General features: G+C 48.1%; 1 protein-coding gene across 1 annotated transcript in view; it reads right to left on the bottom strand.

Annotated features, from left to right (window-relative positions):
- Window positions 1–17,652, bottom strand: part of LOC111540319 — a 50,090-nt gene extending 32,438 nt beyond the window's left edge. The window contains exon 1 of the mRNA XM_023208613.2: window positions 17,352–17,652. Within this exon, the coding sequence (XP_023064381.1) occupies window positions 17,352–17,652 (301 nt within the window). The remainder of the gene's footprint in view (window positions 1–17,351) is intronic.
- Between the last annotated feature and the right edge of the window lie 4,281 nt (window positions 17,653–21,933).

Below are 21,933 nucleotides of genomic sequence, written 5' to 3'. Positions count from 1 at the left end.
CTCCAGCAGCAGAATGCCAGGGAGCTGCTCCTGTCTTGCCTGCCTGTCTCATTGTTTACAGGGACAGCACCCGGGCTTGCTGCAGGTAATCACTCCCTGAGGCTGCAAAGGAGAAGCACCTATTGACCCTTTGACTCCCCCTGTGACGCTGGAGGGCTCTGGGCAATCTAGAAGAATGGTGCCAATTTCGACTTCCTGTCTCTCCTGCAATATGTCCCTAAAATGACCCTTGTGACACCTTTTGTTCCTCACCAGGCTCCACTTCCTGTTTCTGCTTCTGTATCTTTCCACATTTTATCCATGCACTACCTCTTTTCCCTAAAACAATTAGGTTTGTTGTTAAACCAACGTTCTTGTTTCTTAGAAGTCTACTTCCTAAGAAAGGCTGAGCCACAGTCTCCTGGGTCTGTCTTTCTTCACGACCTCTTAGACTCATTCTTCATCTTTTTGCTCCAACCGCACATTCCACAGGACTCAGTCTGGACTAAGAAGGCAGCCATTCTGCCAGACATGAGGGAAGATGGCCCAGTTGTGTTTTCGGGCCGAGAGGGTACTGCCCCTCCCCAAGGCCCATTCCAACCCTGCAACAGGCATGCCTGCCCCAAAAGCCTCCTCCTCAAGGTCTCCTCAGCAACAGGACAACCCACTGCCTAGCCACTGCCCTCCTCCCTCTGCCCCAAAAGCTTTGGAGCTGGCCTCTGCTTCCTGATTACACACGGCACCTTGAGAATGGGACAGCGTCTGCAGGGTGCAGGGAATTCAGGGAGGCAAGCTCAGGCCTTCCCCACTTGAATTAATACAGGAGAGAAGAGAGGCTGTGGAGCCAACACAGAAGGGACCTGGGGGCCCTCCATCCCAGGGGACCAAGTTACTTACTGAACTGGATCCTCCCGCTTAAAGCTTAACAGACTTCACTCCACTGACAAGTACTCAGGGCTTCTCCTGCCTCCTTTCCCCTCGCGATACAAAGAGTCAAGATGGTCCAGGTTCCTGTGGGCCCTACCCTGGCCCCACTTCAACCTGGAAGCTAATTCCTGTGTGCGGCAGGTGGCAAGCAGTCTAAATGACATCATCTCACTCAGGCGACCAGACACCCTGAGCTCCGCAGGGGCCAGGCAGAGTGCTTGACCCTGGGAATAAAGCAGTGAGTAAGATGCACCCCTTCCTGCTCTGGAAGCCTACACTCCCCTGGGAGAGCACATCCATGGTCAACATGCTTTAACATGCTTTCTCCATGCACCACCTGGGACTCGCACTCCCACGCACAGTAGAGGCATGTGCAGTGATATTTCTCCCTGGTCTGCAGATGGGAAGGGTGAGGCTCGGGGGCTTCCAGTGGCTCATCCAACATTACAGAGCTATTTAGAGGTCCTCTGACCCTGGACCTCCTGGTGTCCCAGTTATTTCATGGGGCCAGCCACCACAGCTGTGACGGCCACACCTAGTCCATCTGTGGCCTTGCAGCCTCTTTACCCCACTGCACCCAGCCCCTCCGTGACTCTGACATACCAGTCACAAAATGGATTGCCTGTGTCCCAGTGTCACGCCAGGTGCATCAGGAAGCTCCGGCTTCTCTCAGAGCTGCTGGGTGTGGGGCTGCGGGAGAAATGCTTACCCCCGAGGCAGCCCTACTTCAAGCCAGTTCCTTCCCTCTGGGTCTCCTCATCACCAGACTCTGGAGACCCAGGGCTTCCAGTCCGCAACCCGCTGCCTGCAGATGTCTCTCCCAGGTCTGTAAGGGATTCTCAGTCAGGCACAGTTGTGTCCACATGCTCATTCCCCCCGTGAAAGTCCTTCGTTTGGTTGTTTTGTCCTCACAGAGACAGTTAGCGTTTCAGTAGCAATTGTGAAAATGGATGGAGCTAAGTCAAATCTGATTTTCTTTGGGAAGAAAATCGAATTCTCCACTTTGTGAGGCAGGCAGAGAGATGAGAAGGAGGAGGACCACGAAAATACAACTAATCCAGGGTGGGAGGGCCAGACTCCCTGAGGGATGGGGGAGGAAAGCCATGTAGCCAGGCAGGGTGCAGGGTACAGCCGCTGAAGACAACTGAGCGCCTCCCACCTTCAGGCCTCCAGACTTACCGTGGACACCAAGTCCTCCAAGTTGAGATTCAGGCTAAGCCAGGGGACCACTGTGAATTGTTTATTCATTTAAGTTTAAGATCTGTAAGCTCTGTAGCCTTCCTTCTCAGATTGAGGCCACCAAAAAGACATTTCTGGTGGGAAAGACTTTCCTAGGGGTCTGGGAGGTAAGGAAGGAGAGACAGCCAAGCTTCTAGAAGCAGCCTGTGGTGGCAAAGCCAGCCTGCTGTGTGCAGGGAGAGTGGCCGGCTGGCCTCCACAGGCAACAGCCACAGAAGCTGCCTCTTCTGGGGCCACACCCAAATGCACAGGAGCCCTTGCTGTTTCTGTCAGTCATTTCACGAACAAGGATAGAGTGGTTTTTATGGATCAGGCTCCATGCTAGGCACTGGGAATTCAAAGCTAGTCTCTGCTTTCAGGGGCACTCCATCTGTCGGGGAAGATGAACATATCTAGATGAGCCAAGGTAGGCTATGCAAAGATCTGTGTTGGAGGTGTGTCCCAGAAGGTAAGGCGGCTCAGAGAAAGAAGCAGCTGACCGCCCTGTGTGAGTGAGTGAGAGGTAGAACCGTTCAAGAGTCGGGACATCACAGCCAGGTCTTAAAGGATGAACAGGAGTTTTGCAGGAAGAAAGTGGAAAAGCAATAGCACAAGGAATGGCAAAAGCAAAGATGCAGGGCATAAGAACACATGGCATGCGTAAGCCAATACAGAGTTTTGCTAGGAGAAGGGAAATTATAGGAGTGGGAAGAAACAGCTGGAAAGGCAGGCTAGAGCCTCTTATAAAGAGGCATCTTGTGGCCGGGCGCAGTGGCTCACACTTGTAGCCCCAGCACTTTGGGAGGCCGAGGCGGGCGGATCACTTGAGGTCAGGAGTCTGGAACCAGCCTGGCCAACATGGCGAAACCCCCTCTCTACTAAAAATACAAAATTTAGCCAGGCGTGATGGTACATGCCTGTAATCCCAGCTACTCAGGAGGCTGAGGCAGGGGAATCGCTTGAACCCAGGAGGTGGAGGTTGCAGTGAGCCAAGATCATGCCACTGCACTCCAGCCTGGTGACAGAGGGGGACTCCATCTAAAAAAGAAAAAAGAGGAGGCATCTTGAGCAGTTCAGACTTTTTCATAAAGCCCGCAGGAGAGCCCCAGAGAAGTCCAGGGAAACTTCTGCGAAAAAAAGGTAGAAAATATGTCAGAGATCTTTCATGAATTTGTGAGAGATTTGAGACTTAGCAGCTCCCCTAGAATCACTGAATGTCAGAGCTTTAAGAAACAAGAAAGTCCATATTTGTGGTTGTCAGGCTGGGTTCAGTGGAGCCTTGGGGTTCCACAGAAGGGCCTTAGAGACCCACACTGGGATGCCCGGGGTTAGAATGGAGGGAGGGCACTCAGAAGGGCGTTCTCCAGGGCCCTGTCCATTGCAGTCCACGTGTTTCCATGCTTATCTTTATAGATTTGCTTTGACTCATTCAAGAAGTATTTATGGGGCATCTCCTCTATTTGGGTTATTATAATTTGATTGGAAAACTTACATCATCAGAGAAGCTGGGGGTGAAAGTTATTGACACAGACCAACTGCCTAATTCACAGATAAGGAAGCTGAGATTCAGCAAAGTGAAGCAACTTGACCAAAATCCCTCAGTGAGTTGGTGGCCAATCCTGACGCCTCCCCCCATCCTCTCTGTAGTCCCTGGTCCTGCCTTTGTGCAGGCTGGACCCAGGACACAGAGCGTCACCAGCCCGGCACATCCAGTCCAGCAGCAGCCTTACAGCGAGGGCAGGGCGGGCTCAGGGGCCAGCCTGCAGCAGTGCACCCTGACAAGCTTCCTCCAGACAAGGACGGCCTCCACCACCATCATCTGAGGAAGGCAGGAAAGCTACTGAGCACACACACACACTCAGAAGAAGATGAGGACAGCCAGCTTGGGGATGAGCAGGGGCAAACCCATGGGCCTGATAACATTTTTGTTTACGGACAGGCAACAGTGAGATGTATGGAGATGTCAAGAAGAAAAAGCCCATGCGGGTGTTAGCACCATTCCCAAACTGTGACGGATTCCTTTGTGCCCAGAGTCAGCGAGTCAGGCCGCTAATGCATAGGGCACTGAAATGAACCCTTTTGTTTTGCTTTGATCGCTCCTGATAGCGCACTGTGCCAGAGATATCATTATCTTTGATCTCTCAGCACTGATGTTAAATCTCTGGAGCTCACTAGCATCTCCTTGAGATTAATTCTTCATGGCATACAAGGCACCACGCTGTCCTCTCCCATACATCACACTGGGTCACGTGACTTTCTGGCCTGCTGCCTCAGTGGTCACCCACAGGCTTAAGAAATAACCCCTAATGTCCTGCCTTCTCCTGGCCACCTCTCACCTAATACTCACATTGGTTAAAACCCCATTAAGCAGGCACCAGAAGACAGGCCTTTGGTTCCTGACTCGGCCACTTTCCACCTAAACCCCTCAACTCTCTGAACCTCATTCTCTTTATCTGAAAAACCGAAATAAGAATATCTACTCTTGCATCTAGCACACTACCTGACACAAAGTCAAGGTACAATAAATACTCATTAAGTGAATGATTAATTAACCAGTTGATCTATGATAAAGAGGAATGCAGGAAATGTGTTTTTATGGTTATTCAAAATCTATTAGTAAGAACCCTTGGCCCATAGGCAGGTCTAATGATCCTGACCCTTATCTAATAGTAAGAACCCTTGGCCCATAAGCAGGTCTCAGTCTTGCTTCCCAATCTCAGCATTCAAAAGATGCCTCATTGGAATTCAAAAAGGAAGAGGGAAGTTTTAAGAAGGAAGGCAGCTAAAACTACACCTGAATTCAATCTCAACATGGCATATCTACAGAACAGCTGAAGAAACTTCTTCACCCCTCGGGGACAGAAACATGTTGCTCCAGCTGGAAATTCATGGCGCCCGCCCATCTCAAGGGCAGTCCCTCCCAGATCCTGCCTGGATGTTTGGAGAGAGCTGATAGGGAGTGACATGGCTCCAAACCCCCAGGGTGTCCATCTGCTGGCTCACTCACTCTGCATCTTGTCCATAAGAGACACGAGCTATGACAATAAGTCTGCTTGTGTATGTGTGTGGGTGTGCGTGGATCTGTGTGTGTACTAGTTGGGGCCTGTCTTAGGATCGGGTTAGCATATTACAGCACAGGTGTTTAAAAGGAAATGAACCAACCTCCGGAAGACAGAAATAAGAAATCTTACATAGAAAGCGATCTTCTCCTTGCCATAGCAGAAGCAACCTGCCTCTGAAGGGTGAAATGGGGGTGATGTTCTTCCCCACATTGTCTCTTAAGTCAAGTGGGAACAGTTGGGGTAGGTGGTGATCTGCATCTCTATCTCCAGAAGGAGACTTGGTTTTGACAAAGAGCCAAGCGAGACACAAAGGCTCAAATGGAACAGGCTCAGCATTTCTCTTTTCATGTGTGGCCTTGGAGCTGCCTACACCTCTTTTAATCATCATGGAGCTTATGAAAGCAATCAGATCATCGGTCTAGTTTTCTGCAATTATGTTCTTGAATAGAAGAAAATTCCTAAAAACCTCAGGCAGAGAGAAAACAATGATGGTTTTTACCTTCATTTAAAGTATTTTGAGTATTTTGTTGATTGTTGGACTTTTTCCCAAGTTCCAAGTCACAACAAGCATCTGTGCAAGTCTTTTTCTTCCATCTTTCCTTCTTCCCTTCTCTTTTCATATTGTTCCATTTATGTAACTCAATGAAAATTAATTCTGCATCTATTATTATGTAATCATGGTCTAGGTACTAGGAATATAAAAGAATGACACAGTCATTACTCTCAAAAATCTTACAGTATAGAAGAGTAGAAAATGTTATGTTTGCTGAAGTTGAGATCCACTAAGGCCTTTATTTTAAAAGCGTAGAGGAGAAGGGTTTAGGAAATGCTTCTTGCCTACTAAGGGAGGTGTGAGGTAAATGTTGGCACCAGCTGCTTAATGATGCCACAGAGCATGTGTGTCTGGAGGCCGAGGAGAGTTGATTTTTTAAAATTGTTACCTCTTTATGCTAGAGTGAAATGAAACAGAGCCTGTCCCCTCCCTTCTTTGCCTATTTCTAGCTTCCTCTCCACAGCTCCCACTAATGCTGTGTTCTCTGGCTCAGCACTGTTCCCTTTGCCTTTCATTCTACTCCACAAACGTAGCTTAGCCCCTACTAAATGTGTGTCTGTCTCTGCTAGGAGGGCTGTGAAGGTTTCAGTGGGGGAAATCCAGCTCCGTATGCTAAGAACCTGCAATGTGCCAGGCTGCAGGCTCTGAGATATATGCCTGGGACAGAGACAAACCACAGTCCCCACCCACTTAATCTCAGTCAAGTGGAGAGTGCAACATGTGTCAAATACCTCAATACCTACTGTACACTATGTGCAGCCACAGAAGCCTGTAAGAGGAATAGATGAAGAAAGGTCAGTTCCATCGTGGGAGACAAAGGATGGTTTCAAGATAGAGGTGACACTCGAAGCTTACCATCTAGTAAGAGAAATGAGATTTTGTGCAGAAATCCCCATGATGCAAAGGAGTGCTTCCTGAAAAGTGATATTTGGGCTAGACCTTGCCAATGAATAAAATTTTCAACATTCATTCGTTCATCCAACAGCTATATACTGAGTAGTTAATGTTTTCCCAGATAAGGGGGAATGCAGTAATTTAGAAGAGAGACAAAAATCCTTGCCCACACGGAGCTTACATTCTAGTGGAGAAGACATAAAGTACATGACATACACGAGTTAGAGCATGGCTCAGCACATTTTCCTGGAAAAGGCTAATCACTAGTAAGTGAACATTCTAGTCTTTATAGATCTTGTGATCTCTTTAGCAACTACTCAGTTTTGCCATTGTGGCATGAAAGCAGTCATAGACAATACATACATGAATAAGCATGTCTGTGTTCTCATAAAACTTTATTTACAAAAACAGGGAGTGGACTGAATTTGCCCCCAAGGGTCATCCTTTGCCAACCCCCGATACAGTGTAAGTTAGATAGTCAGAAGAGCTAAACAGAAAACACAAATCAGGAGTAAATAAATACATACAAGAAATGTTGGAGAAAGGGCTTCAAATTTCAGTAGGGAAAAAAAATCCCCAAAAGGTGAATGAGACTTCCTGTAGGAAGTGAGGGAGTGAACCATGCAGATGGCCAGGAGAAGAGCCTTTTGGGCAGAGGGAACAGCTAGTCCAGACCCCAGGGAGTGGAATGAGTCTGCCAAGTTCAAGTGTCAGCCGAGGGCTGATGACTGGAAACTGGATGTTTTCAGGCAGATAGATTGGGATGGAGGAGAGAAGTGACAGCAGGTGCTTGAGGAACAGTTTGGCAGGAGCATGAGGTGTGTATGGTAGAGTTGTAGACAGAAGACAAGGCTGGAAGTGGAAACCATGACATATCATTGGGAGCCTTGACTGCCATGCTAAGGGGTCCTGACACTGTTCACAGGGAAGGACTTCCCTGGGAACCCTTCTCTTCTGACCAGAGCACTCACAGATGGTTCCAGAACACAAACAGGCTTTTGGACTGTGAGTCACCATCCCGGTATCAGCCACATGGAGCTGTCCTACGTCAGGGACTGTGCTGGTGACCCAGATGGCTCTGCACAGGTGTGAAGCTGCAGCTGTCCCTCCAAAGCACCCTGTTATCATCCTTCCTTCAGTATCAGGGCCTCCTTGCCAGACCCTAGGGGAGAGTGCAGTTATGGGGACTCAAGCTCTTCCCCTGACTTCTCTCGGCAAATCCAAAATAAAGCCTTGGCCTTCAGTCTCTGTCTTCTTGAGCAGGCTTCTTTGCTATTGCCAGAGAAGCACCTACTCTGTGCCGTGCACTGTGTTAGATGTCTTGCATGCGTTATCTTATTTATTCCTCATGATCTTTTTTTGTTTGTTTGTTTTGTTTTTTTGAGATGGAGTTTTACTCTTGTTGCCCAGGCTAGAGTGCAATGGCGCGTCTTAGCTCACCGCAACCTCCACCTCCTGGGTTCAAGCAATTCTCCTGCCTCAGCCTCCCAAGTAGCTGGGATTATAGGCATACGCCACCACATCCGGCTAATTTTGTATGTTCAGTAGAGACAGGGCTTCTCTATGTTGGTCAAGCTGGTCTCGAACTCCCGACTTCAGATGATCCACCCACCTCGGCCTCCCAAAGTGTTGGGATTGCAGGCATGAGCCACCACACCTGGCCTCATGATTCTTTAAGGAAGGTGCTATCTTGTGGAAACTGAGGCTAAGCACAATCAGTGTCTTCCCCACAGTCAAACCAAATGAGAACCAGAATTTGAGACTGTCAAACTAGTCTCAAAGTTCTTTCCAAATCGCCATGTTGTTTCTCATTCAGTCTGTCTCAGAAAGCACTTTGGCTCCCAGCCAAAATTGTTCTCATTTTAGGGCTCCCTCCCTTGCCAGCTCGGCTGGTGCCCAATTAGCTTCTTCCCTAGGAATCCCAGTTTCTCTCTCTCCCCTCTCTCAAGCACATGAAATAGACTTTTCTCCCAGACTGTTCCCTGCCCCCACCCTTTAACATATGACTCCAGATCTTCCTGCTCTCCTCTGCCCTTTACTGGATGCTCTTCTCCTCCAGGTCCCCTCACTATCTTCCCCCACCTTCTCCCAGGCATCCTCTTCAATGCCAGCCCTACAGCATCATCTGCGTCTCCCCTGGCCCAGCCACAAGCCAATTCCTTTCTCTCTCATGAGGGTGATCATAACTGGTTTTCCCAGGACAGTCTTGGCTTGTGCCTGCGGCCCTAACATAACTATTATAACTCCCATTCACTCTCAAGAGTGTCTGTGTTTGGGTGCGGAATATCTTCACCTACACTGGACATGGGAGTGAACACTAATTTAAACCCCTCAGATCTAAGTTGAAAATAATTTTGTTTTTTGCAATTTTTCACCCACCTAATATTTTTATTTCCTTAGATGCACCCTGCAATGTAGCATATTTCCTCCAGGCCTGATTTTTAACTAGGGTGGTAAAATCCTTCTTTGAGGGATTTGGGATTTCACTGACATTTAGAACTTCATATCTCTAGGGAGCCAGGCAGATACAGCCCCACCATGCAAACACAGCACCTCCTGCATGCAAACACTACCATGAGGGCTGGTGGGACAGGCAAGGATGGCAGAGTCTCACCAGGTCCAAATCCATCCCCTTAGCAAATATTTATTTGGCACCTACTATTCTGAGCACTGGAGAGACATAGTGGACAAAACAGATTAAGCCCCTGCCCTCAAAGAGTTTACATTCAAGTGGGAGCTCAGACAATTTACAAATAAATATATGCTGTGTCAGGCAATAAGTTCAATGAAGAAACATAAGACAAAGTCAAGAGGCAGGAAAAATAGTAAGGACCAAGAAGCTGAAGAGGGAGCCTGCAGGTTGGCTTGAGAAGTGGCAAGGAGGTTAGTTCAGCGAAAGCTGATGAGTCAAAGGGGAATGGGTAGGAGCTGAAATCGGAGAGGCAGAGACACCAGACCCTGACCCTAAGCCATCGAAAGTTTGGAGAGAGGAGCAATTGGATTCAACTTACATTGCTACATTGAGTAAGGATGGCTCTGGCCACTGGGTTGAGAAGAGGCTGAAGCAGGGAAGAAGCAGGGTGTCTCTCAGGAGCCTCATCAGATGCAAGGTGATGCTGTCTTGGACCAGGGTGGGGGCAGCAGAGATTGTAAGAAGCGGTCATTTTCTCGATAAAAGATTGAATGAGAAGCATGAGGGAAAGGCATCAGGGATGACCTCTAATGTTGTGGCCTTAGAAGCCACAAAAGGAAGGATAAGTTGCCATTGGCTGAGATAGGGATGATTTTGACAGGGTCTGGAGGGAGGGGCTGTGTGGCAAAGGCAGGAGTTGGTTGTGGATGAGTTACATTTTAGAAACCTAGGAGACGTTCAAATGGAAATGCCCAGCAAGGAGGTAGACTTCAGCATGCAGGTGGAATGAAAGCCATGCGACTAAGTAAGATCACCTAGGCAGTGAATGTAGACAGCCCAGAGAAGCCCTGAGGTCCTCCAACATTTGGGAATAATAGAGATAGGGAGGAACTAACAAAAGGAGATGGAGAAGGCTTAGCTGTAAGAGTAGACCCATAAGAGATTGCTTTCCCAGAGGCTAAGAGAAGAAGGTGTTCTAACAGAAGAGCTGGCCATTTGTGTCAATAAGGAGTTGACCATTGGATTTGTCAACATGGAGTCATTGGTAATTTAGGAAGAAGCCGTTTCAGTGGCTTACTTTTAGATTTGAGACAAAACCAGAATAAGTGGGTTACCGAGCATGGGAATGAAGGGAAATGCGTTCGTCTAGATGGAGATGGTGAGAGACAGCTCTTTTGAGTTCTGTAAAAGAGAACACAGCAAAGGAGCTATAGCAGGACGAAAACAAACATTGAGAAAGGTTTCTCCATTTAAAAAAAAAAAAAAGTTAGAGATATTACAGCGTATTTGTAAGAAGATGATTAAATAAAGGGGGAATGATGACTCTGGAGGGAAAGGAGACAAACGTTTGGATAAATGCCCTTGAGTGGGAGAAGGGGGCTGGGATTCAGCATCAGAAAGGAGGGCTTGGCTTCCTGGGGCAGAAAGACTCAGTGAGGCCCCCTGGTATCATATCAATGGGGCTCCTGGCCAGGGTGGTGTGACCCTAATCCTTAGCAGCTCTGCCCATAGCTTCCCTGCCTCTGGTGAACTTGGCAAATCACTTATTGTCTAATTCTCAGGTTCCTCATCTTAAATATTAACTTACCATGCCCACGGCAAATGATTATTGCTGAGAGTAAATAAAATATGTGTAAAGCACAGCACTTACCCTTAACAAGTTAAGGCTAGATCCTTTCTACCTTCCTTCCCCAGTTTGCCCTCCAGCATTTCTCTGAGGACTTCTGACTCATCCAGAGAAACTTGGATGGCCCTTCCGCTGCTAATGCTGCTTAAAGGCCAGCAGGGCCAAAAGCAGGCACAGCCAAGTGCCTCCAGTGCCCCCAAACACCCCCGTCCTTATATTTGTCTCAATAGCTTAGTGTCTATGATTTGGTGAGTCATCTTTCTATGGTAATTTTTCATTTCCGTGCAGCCTCTTGGAGTTGGGTTCCGCAACTTGCACCTGCATGCAGCTAGGATCTTCAAAGAGCTGCTTCCCACTGAGTGAGCCCAGCCAGGGAGCCCCTCCCTCAGAGCCACAGCACAGAAGAGGTGGGTGTCTAGCTGCAGTTCTGGGTGGGCCCCGCCTGTCTGAGCCTGAGGCAAAGGGCAGAAATGTGGCTGCAGGAGATGGAAGGGTGTGAGAGAGCCCAGAGCTGGGATGCAAGCCCTTCTCTCAGCCCAAACTCTGGTGATGCTACCTTGCCCAGGTAGGAGATCACTGAATCTCTGACCCAGAAAGACAAAGTTCTTGTCATAAGGAAAGGGACGTTTTAACTGCTATCCACGAACCTCCCAATGAAAAAATGTAAAGTTCTGTCAAAGCAGGTTAGCATATTAGCAATCACGGCTCACTACCATCTGTATTTGTTCCATTTGTGCTGTTTATGATGGTTATCCACATTAATTATTTCACTGCTAAAGTCCCTTCTAATTTCTGAACACTGTTATTTCTAAGAAAGATGGATATTAAATATGCCACACATCAGCGCAGGGTGGCATTACAGCATGCCATTAAGTTCAGATGCTGAGGCTCAGTAGAAAATCATTTTGCTATTTGTAATTGCAATAAAGTGTTTTATGTTGTGGCTCAACATGAAGAATAGCACTGATGGAAACTGACTTCTTAGTTTGGCAATGACCCTGAACTCACTAAAACAGACGAGAACCACTAGGTGGGGGTGACTGGCCAGCAGGAGGACAAAGATGAGTCAGGACGGAGGAGAAGGTGTGTGGTGACAGCCGTTCCCAAGCCTGGCCAGACCAACCTGCCTGAGCAGAGTCTACAAGGAGCAGTTCCCCGCGAGAACTTCCAGAGCGTTTAAGTCAATAGATCTAGGGTAAGGAGCAGCCAACAGCTGGAACATTCTATCACTGCTGGTTCACATAGCCACTTGTACAACAGTGGCACCTTCAGAGCAGTGACCACCGTCAAAGTACCTGAGCTTGCAAACGATAATCACACTTCCACTATTTCATTAAATAACATGACAGCCTTGGATGGGAGCTGTTATTGTTAGTATATCCAAGACACCATAGAATAATTAGCTTCCCTCCTAATTCCCAACCTCAGCCTCCCAAAAGGATGCCAGTGGGTTCAACAGCTAAAGTCCAGGAAGGACAACCTTGAAGGTAAGGACCAGCGTGAAGGTCTAAGGAAAGCAAAGAAAGCTCCCTCTGTGGTGTTCTTTGTTTTAAAGTGATGTTTGAGATGGTGATCTGACCTGGGTGAGGAGGGATCAAATGCTTCTTCCAGATCCCTTCCGGTTCAAGCACGTGTTCATCCTCCCATTGGTCATTCATCTGTCAAAAACGCACCCAACCAGCTCAGCATGCACTGAGCTCTGCCCAGTAACCAGAGCAAAGAAGTCAGCAGCCACAAGCCAGGGAAAGGCACCCACTGCAAATAATGGGTGGATCCCATCTAGATGAGGTCCAGGATAAAATGAAAATCAGCTGGCATGAATCAGCTGTTACTCTCCCCTACACCTGCCCGCCACACACACACACGCTCGCACTCACACTCAGGCTAGCAAATACCTTCTTTGACTAATACGGCCAGTTTTTAGATGAATTTGGCTGTTTCTTCTGGGGAGACAGCTCCCCCTGGTGTTTGGAGGCCCAGGTTTTCACAGGCCACAGTGAGTGTCCCCAGGAATCTTCTGTGCTCAATCAGTATCACTTAGATGGGAGCTAGAGACCCGTAAAAGTCAGTCCCTGCCTGTTTCCCTGGGATGTGGCTGAGCTGTGTCATCTGAAACTGCCTTTGTCCCCTGAGCTCCAATGCTAACCTCCCTACCTGCTCAATGCTGTGGTTCTGGGCAAAGTTGTTGAAACTCTCAGAGCTCCCATCCCCCACCTATAAAAATGAGGGAGATAACACCAAGGCAGTGTTAGCGTGAGATCAAGTAGTAACGAAATGGCACCTAGCTCAATGCGTGACACCTAGCAGGTGCTTCATACATACTAGCTGCTTTGCTCTTTTTAGTTTAAGAGTTTCAAAATCTTGCTCTCCAGCTCCCTCCCTTCCCCTCTTCTCCTCCCCCTCCCTCTCCTTCCCAAATCTTCATCCTAACCTTTCTCTTTCTTTCATCGCTCCCTTCTGTCTGTTATCTCCTTCTCCCCTCCTGTCTCCCTTTCCCTCTCTCCATCTCCTTTCTTCTTTCTCCTTCTTTCTCATCACCTCCTGCGTTCCCCCTCACCTCCCTGTCTGCCTCTTTTTCCCACACCTCTTCCTCTGCCCTTCTCCTGCCCAACCTCTGCCTAAGAACTAACATTGGGTGTATGGAGGGTACTCTCCAAAGATAAATTGCATCCTGTGCTAAGTCAGAGAGGAGCCATTTTTCCACTAGTCAATAACACTGCAGATTGCTCTTGTATTCTTCAGAGGAGCACCAAGGGCTTTTCTGCGTACTTGACAGTGGAACACTGGCCCCTCTGCCACCGTGTTCATCGTGGATGGTGTTTGAACATTCTCTGTCTTCCCTCTTGCTCTTGTGCGTTCTCTCTGATGTTTGCCTCCCCCGCATTCTCGTTTCCTCCTTTGCCTGCCCTCTCCTTATTTCTAATCTCATTTTTTCTCTTCTCTTTTGTACGTTTCATGTGCTATAGTCCCTTTTCCTGTTGTTTTTGATTTACAAAATGGCTCGTGTTCTCCTATATTCCCAAACTGCATTTTCTCAAGCAGCCTGCAATATTTCTTCCCTGTCACTGTAAAAGCTTTTTCATCTCCATTTGGAGGCATTTGCCCTGATCATTTCTTTCCTTAAGATCATAGTGATGAGCCCATGTGGTCTTGAGCTGTCAACAATCCACAGGAAAGGAGAGCACTGACTTAAAACTTGCATTTTAATTTGGAGACCCCCTCAGACGCTGGCCAGGGCAGAGCGGAAGTACAGCAACTGGCCCAGACTGGCTGTGGATGTGCACTGAGATCTTTGGGAAGATCTGAAAGGAAGGAACCTGAAAATGCTGAATAGTTTTCTTCCCCCACAAAACAGAGGGGGATAGGGTGACTAGCTCAAGACTGTTTTTCTCAACCGATTTCCTCCTTTACACAGTTCCCTTGAAAGAGGAAATAAACAATTATCAGGTGACAAAACAGAGACTCTACCAGTTGTCTGGGCATTGTCACGGGGTAAAAGTGTCATAGGATTGCACAGGAACCTAATCGTTAGGAGTGTGGAGTCCCCAGCCATGCAGCCATGCAGAAAGGTGGGGTGTGAGTTTAGAATCTGAGAAAAAGGGGAAGCCTGAGACTTCACCCTGTGGCTTGAGGCCTGCAGTGCCTGGGGTAGGGAAGCAGGAGGAAAGTTCATGTAAGTAAAACTCCACTGATCACCCAGAAGGGGCCTCCTTCTCTATGGTGGGATTTGGTACATGTGCTCCCACATCAAGCCGCTCAAGGATATCCTACATCTTCCCTCAAAGCAGACCCAGAGACAAGGATTCAAATGCAAGTAGTTTGCTTCAGGAGGTGATCCCAGGAAACCCTGGTAGGGGAGGGAGGAAGTCAGTAGGAAAGGAAGGAAAGATGCCAGTAAAGGATTCATCATCACGCAGATACCACTGTGTAGGACTGGCAGTCAGCCCACCGTGCAACTCTGGGACATGGCATATTCCCCACGGAGAATGAGGAAATTGGGGCATTTATCCCCACCAGCTCCACACCCATCATATGTTGAGGGCTGCCCCCCAGGACAGAAACTCTCCAGCACATGCCATTTGCCCAAGACAGAATAAGCATGTTCCCAAATGCCCCCCATCACATCTCCCCGACTCCATCACACCTGCTGTCCCACAGAAAATCACAGGCGTTAGCACAGGTGCCTTCCGCATGTCTAGTTGAATGCTAAGGGGCTGTGGCCAGGGCTGCAACAGCATCAGGGCTTGGCCTGGGCCACATGCTCCCCTCTTCATGCTGCTCTAGCCCAGGGGTCTACAAGCTTCTACAAAGAGCCAGAGAGTAAATACATTAAGCTTTGCCACCAGAAAGTCTCTGCTGCAACTCCTCCATTGATTCTGCCAGTGTAGTGTGGCAGAGAGGCCAGAGCTGTGTAAGGCAGGTAAGGTGCTCTAGGTACAAAATTGAGGGAGGCACTGACCGTCAGGGCTGTGGCTTGTGCACTAGCCTGGGAGTGAGGGTCTCCCTCAATGTTACGACCTGGGCACCTCCCTCTCCCCTCCCCAGTCCTGGCCCTATGTGACGCAAAAGCTGCAGTACCCAATACAAATGCAGAGGGCGTGGCTGTGTTCCAACAAAACCTCCTTTACAAAAACAGTCAGGGAATCAAATTTGGTCTGCAGTCCTTAGCTGACCCACCCTATCTAGCCAGACTGGTCTTTTAGGTCCTCCAAGCCCTATGCTCCCCCTGCACCCCATTTTCAGATGCTGTTCCGTGCTCCCCACTTAATCACCTCACCTGGATATTTCCTACTCGCCTGTTAGCCTCAGGTCAAACATCACCTCTTCAAGGAGGTCTCACCCACTTCTAGCCAGGTCAGATCCCCCTACAGCATCCCACACCCTCCACTCTCCCTCAGCACATTTATCACCATGGTAATTGCATAGTTAATCGTGTCATTTGTTGTTGAATGTCTGTCACCCTCTGTAAAATGTACTCCCATCAGTTACCAGGGACTGTTGCGTCTACTTCCTAATAAGCCTGGAATCTTTCCCTCCTCACCATCCCAGCCAGCGCAGCCCTGACACAGACCCTCATCGTTTCTTACCTAGGTCCACAGCAGCCTCCTGCCTGATCTTCCTACATACCTCGAGGCATCCTGGGGCTCCCCTTTATCTTCATGAGGAACGTCCAAACTTCTAAGAATGGCATAAATAGCGCTTCACATCTGGGGCCCTGCCCCTAGCTCTGCCCTCATCTCCTCCCCACCTTGGCCCACTCACTTTGCTTCAGTGATGCTACCCTGCCCATTGTCCCCTACTTCCTAAATGCACGAGGCTCTCTGGTTTCCAGGCCTTTGCATGGGCTGTGACCTCTGCATGGAACATCCTTTCTCCCTTTCTGCACATCCCAGCAATCAGTCTGAACCATCAGCTCCCCTAAATGGCCTTCTCAGACCATTCGTCTTCACAGCCCCAACTCCTCCGGTCTTGGTTAGGAATCAGCAATGTGGGCTTCCACAGCCCCCTGTGCTTCCTCAGTTTCAGGTTTCTCACACTTTGCTATAGCTGTTTACCTATCTGCCACTCCTATGAGAGAATGAACTCCCTGAGACCAGGAACCTAGCACCCAGCACCCAGTGCCTAGCACCTAGCACCCAACATTCAACACCTAGCACCTAGCACCTAATACCTAGCACCACACCAGAGCTTAGAAGGCACTCAATAAATGTCTAGTACATGACCAAAAAGCCTTGGACACCTAAACTGTGGTTTCTTTTCAGTGACTGGTGGGGGGATTTAAATGGCCTCTGGACCATTTTTCATCTGGTAGGAGGAACAAGGATGACAAAAACGGTTCATGGCCAAAAACACTGTCTCCACCTACTTTTCTCTGCTGGTAGCTTTCAGGTTGTCGCCAACCTCAGAAGGCCACAGTACCAAACTTAAAGGCCCTACCCCCTTTCCCTCCTCTTGAGACTCATGCCATGAGTGGAAAAAGCTGTGGCTCATGACCCTCACCTGCCTGCGTCCTGGCTCTGAGGGAAAGGTCCCGCACCCGGAGAATGAGGTGGCAGTAGAGACCTCCATTTTCTCTTCTCCTCCCACATCCCTAGGAAAAGGGGGCAAGCCAACATTGACCAGAACGCAAGGGCTGACGAGGTGGAGCAGGCAGCAGGGGTGCCCCAGATTGAAGAGGCGTGGCCTTTCCCCAGCACAGCAGCATTGGGCAGCGGGCTCTGAGGGGCTCCGTCCTCCCAGACCCTGCCTCACTCAGAGAGGCCGCCTTAGGAATTGCTTTGATAAGTGAGGACAGCCCCAGTCCCCCAAAATACATGTGCGCACGTGCACACACACACACACACACAGCACACACACTCGCCCTTATCTGGAGCACACATTTCCTTCGGGCCCGGCAGCCAGCTGTACTGTCACTTTCGTGATTGCAGATAATTCACATTCAAACAAACTCTGACTCACCAGAGACACAGAAAGAAAATGCCACTAGAGTAGGAAACTCGCCGCGCGCTGTTTTGTTCTTCCGGTTCCTGGCGTCTTTCGTGTCGGAAGAGGACCACGGGAAGTGGGGCGTGGCTGGCTGACGGCAGAAGGCCCGGACCGCCTTGCTGAGAAACAGGAGGTCAGCACCACTGCGGAGTGGCCTTCCGGGACCCCAGAGGAGTCGTTTCCAGTGGAGTGTCCGCTCTTTGGTGTCCCTGGAATATCTTGTTGTTAGGGATGTTCTGCTTTTTATAATGAAGCGGATCCCACCGCCGCCCATGCATCAGGCTCACTGGAGAGAGGGCACCTGGGAGGGGAGGCTCTGTGGCTTGAAGAAGCTCTTTGCTGGCACAGCATCCTCGCACAGCGGGAACTGATTAAAAATAGAGATTCCTGAGCCTACTAAATTCTCACCTTACTAAATCAGACCTTTTGGCTCATTCCTACTAAGTTAGAATTTCTAGGGAACTGGACAGAAGTCTTTTTTGTTTAATTTTACAGCTAACATGATACTAATTCTGCTATTTGGGAACTACTCATATAATAAAATTTTTTTTGTTTTCTGGGTTTTTCTTTTTTGAGACAGAGTCTCGCTCTGTCACCTAGGCTGGAGTGCAGTGGCGTGATCTCAGTTCAATGCAACCTCTGCCTCCTGGGTTCAAGTGATTCTCATGCCTCAGCCTCCCAAGTAGCTGGGATTATAGGCGTGAGCCACCACACCCAGCTAATTTTTGTATTTTTAGTAGAGGCAGGGGTTTCACCATATTGGCCAGGCTGGTCTCAAACTCCTGACCTCAGGTGATCCACTTGCCTTGGCCTCCCAAAGTGCTGGGATTACAGGCTTATATAATAAATTATATCCAGAATTCTCTTTAAACTTGGGCGGTCATGTGCTCGCGCATCAGGCAGGATGGAGATTGTCATATTGCAGTAACTCCATTCCTTCTGCCACCCACTGGATCCATAAAAAGATGGAGCAGAGATTTTTCTCTCAGGATTCAAAAGCACTTTAGATTCTCCTGCAGTCACTGTTGGTAACCTGAATACTCAGAGTGTTTGATGATTCCATGGTTAGGTTGATCCGTGTAGACCACAGATTTTTCTTGGGGGAAAGTGAACTTAGTTCTCCTTGTTCCAAGGAGGGGACACGTGAAACCTAGCTGCCCTTGGCTGTCCTGGCAGCCACCATCCTCATCACAGCCTGCACATTGTGAAGAGGCCTATCAGGTTGAGACTACAGTCATGTATTAATTAAATTATTATTAATATTTATTAATTATTATTCTTAAATATATTATTTATTATTTAATAAATATATTAAAATATATAATAAATATATTAATAAATATAATTATCAATTGTATTAATAAATATAATTATTAATTGTATTAATAAATTTAATTATTAATATTTAATAATTGATATTATTAAAGTGGTATTCATTGAGGTTTAGCAACTCCCAAATAAGATTCATGTTTGTGGCAGTTGTCAAACTGTAGTAGTTCTGTTCTTAATAATCAATTGCGATCTGCTTGACTTGGAATCACTTTTCTTATTTAGCCTAAAACAAACCTTTATTTGAGACACTTAATTATAAGTGAGGCTGATTTGTTTTCCTTCGGGGCACCGGGGACTCTGAGTCCAAGTGGGATGAGAGGGGTCCCCAGTTGAGGACAGAGAAGGGGCTCCTGCCCTAGTATATATGGAGGGCGATGGCTATTCACAGGGTGCATCATTTAGCAAAATAGTTCTCCAAGCTTCCATCTGCATACACGTTAACTGGAGCTTTAAAGACTGCCTTCTCATCTCATTAGGAATCTCGGCATGCCATGAAGGGTTACTTGAATGCTATTGAACGGTGTTGGGAAGCTAAAGCTACTTCCCACTCAGGTACTTCCGGAACCACGCTGAACTTAAACAGGAAGAGGGGAGGAGGGCTCAACGGGAAGAATAGGGTGCCACAGTGAGCTAGCTATCTCCCTTCTCTCCTCAGCTTTGTGAAGTCCTGTATTCTGACCTCATGAGTTCGGTGAACATGCCCCCCTAAGACAAAGCACTGCTCCGAGAAGCCACCTGGTGGTCAGGGCCCTGCTGCCTGTGGACAGGTCTGGGGTCCACCACTGCCAGCCCATCTGCTGATGGACACAGGACAGAATAGTAGAATGAGCATGGGCTTAGTGAGGAGGAGATCGGGATTCCAGTGTCAGACTTGATACTCATTATGTATATCTCCTAGGGATATTTCTTTCCACCCTGAGCTTTGGATCTTGTATCTCTAAAATGACTGTGACAGTAACTTCCTGGCAGGCCATGTGTAAAGATTAGAGATAATGAATGTGGAATGTTCACAGAGTAGCCTAGTGCTTGCTGTATAGAAGATGTTCGGTAAAGGTAGCTCACATCATTACCTACCGTCGTGCCCCAGTGCTCAGCCTCTCCAGCTCCCTTGGACAATGCCTGCCTGGCCTCCCGTATTAGTTTCCCTGGGCTGCTATAACAAAATACTACAGTCTGTGGCTTAAACAACAGAAACTTATTTTCTCACAATTCTGGAGGCGGGAGGTCTGAGATGGAGGTGTCTGCAGGGTGGGTTTCTCCTGAGGCCTCCCCTTGGCTTACAGATGTCTGCCTTCCCTCATCTTCACATGGTCTTCCCTCTGTACCACTTTGTGTCCAAATTTTCTCTTTTTATAAGGACACCAGTTATGCAGGATTAGGACCCACCCTAATGACCTCATTTTCACTTAATCACCTCTTTAAAGACCCTATCTCCAAATATAGACACATTCTGAAGTATTGGGGCATATGAATGTTGGGGACTCAGTTCAGTCTTCTCCCTATCACTGCCACCAGCACTCATTAGCAGGTGTTTGCTGTACTTTAGCCAGTTAGGCGTGAACTCTGTGTTTCCTGTTTGGCTGCATCTTCTGCCCGGAGGTGCTGCCCCTCCACCCCTACTCCCAGGGAAGAGATAGGACTGATTGGAACCCCAGAGGTCATCTTGGGATAGAGGAGATGATAAAGCCAACTAGTCAAGGCACCCGTATTTTGGGGAGAGTTTTGAATGCCAGGAAGAGTACTTGAAATTGATCTAATAATCTCTTGACCTTTTTGCTTAAGGATAATCAAACACACTTCATGTGGTCGTTGACGGTATTCAATGAGAAATAAGCACAGAGCGTAACACCGTGGCCCAGCACACTGTAGGCTCTGCTCTCCTTCTTTGTTGATCAGAAGGGATACGCTGAGCTTGGTGTTCTAGAAAGATCCACCTGGCCGTGATAACACAGGTTGTCCTTGGTTGGGGGCAGAAACTGTTGGATTAGCACGGATCAGGACAGTAACATTGGGATAGAGAAGAAACCAATTCAATAAACACCCTGAAGGAAGAAACACTGAGTTTAATGACAGTTTGGATATGAGGAGAGGAGGATGAAAAAGAAAGGGAGAGATCATGGCTGATCCTATGGCCTCAGACCTGGCTTAGTGGTGATTGGTGCATTTGATAGAAACGGGAGCTGGAGAGCGGAGGGAGGAAGGTTAGTGAACTCCTCAGAGGTCATGCTGAATGTGTGGCAGGGCCCTGGAGGCCCTGGAGAAATGGGAGAGGAGGTCCCGGTCCATCAGCAAGGAGTGCCCAGCTGAGAGTGCCGCTTTTGGCTCTCTAGTTCGCTGGTGCCTCTCCTGGACATTGAGCCACATGCCGTCCTTCTTTCCCCACCCCAGAACCCACGTGGGAACTGCAACTTGTTAATTAAGCTGTTGCTACTGATGGTGATGACTCCTGGTCTTGTGTGCCCTGGGCCAGGGTTTCAGATCTGAGATAAAGGACTCTATTTCCAGTCTTCTCCTCCAAAGAAACTAGGGTATTCACAGCTGAATTACAGATCTACTTCCCCATTTTCCAAGAGAAAAACAAATAGAATTCCTAAGCAGAGCACTTTTCTGGCTAAATGCCCTTGGTGAGGAAGACATTGTTATTCCAGTTTTGCTTATTCAGACTTTCTGAGCCTTCTCAGATGCTTGACTTCACATCCTCATTTTGCCGGCTTTGGTAGCAATATAACATTATAAACTGCCAGGAAAAAGCAGCGGCACAGGCAGATGAGTTTTCAGGCGGCATGGATATTTCTGACTCCCTGACAAGGGAGTCCTTTCACATGGGAAAAGTCGGTGGAAGAGGAATATTGGGTGTGTTTCTTTCTGATCAAATGGCACAGGGATGCTCTGGAGATCATCACCTGGTTCAGGGATGGGGAGGAGAGTACTGTCAATCGCCCATTTCACCCTCCACCAACTTGACCCCACTACCCCATGTAATACTGCAAACGAGCGAACAGGCAAGACAATGAATGCATGGGATGGCCCACAAAAAGAGAACTGCTTTCTCAGGGAAGGCAAGAAGGGTGAAGTTTTGGCCCAGAGTGGAAGGATACCTAGGAAAGCCAAAAAAAAAAAAAAAAAAAAAAAAAGAGCTCATCACAAGGATCTAGAAGAAGCACTTAAGAGCCATTATGGGAAGGAATTTTTGTAGTCTGGGACCAATGACCCAGGGAAAGGA

The sequence above is a fragment of the Piliocolobus tephrosceles genome, chromosome 13, assembly GCF_002776525.5.
Source record: "Piliocolobus tephrosceles isolate RC106 chromosome 13, ASM277652v3, whole genome shotgun sequence".
Classification (NCBI taxonomy): domain Eukaryota; kingdom Metazoa; phylum Chordata; class Mammalia; order Primates; family Cercopithecidae; genus Piliocolobus; species Piliocolobus tephrosceles.
This window is presented reverse-complemented; position numbering and strand designations above follow the sequence as displayed.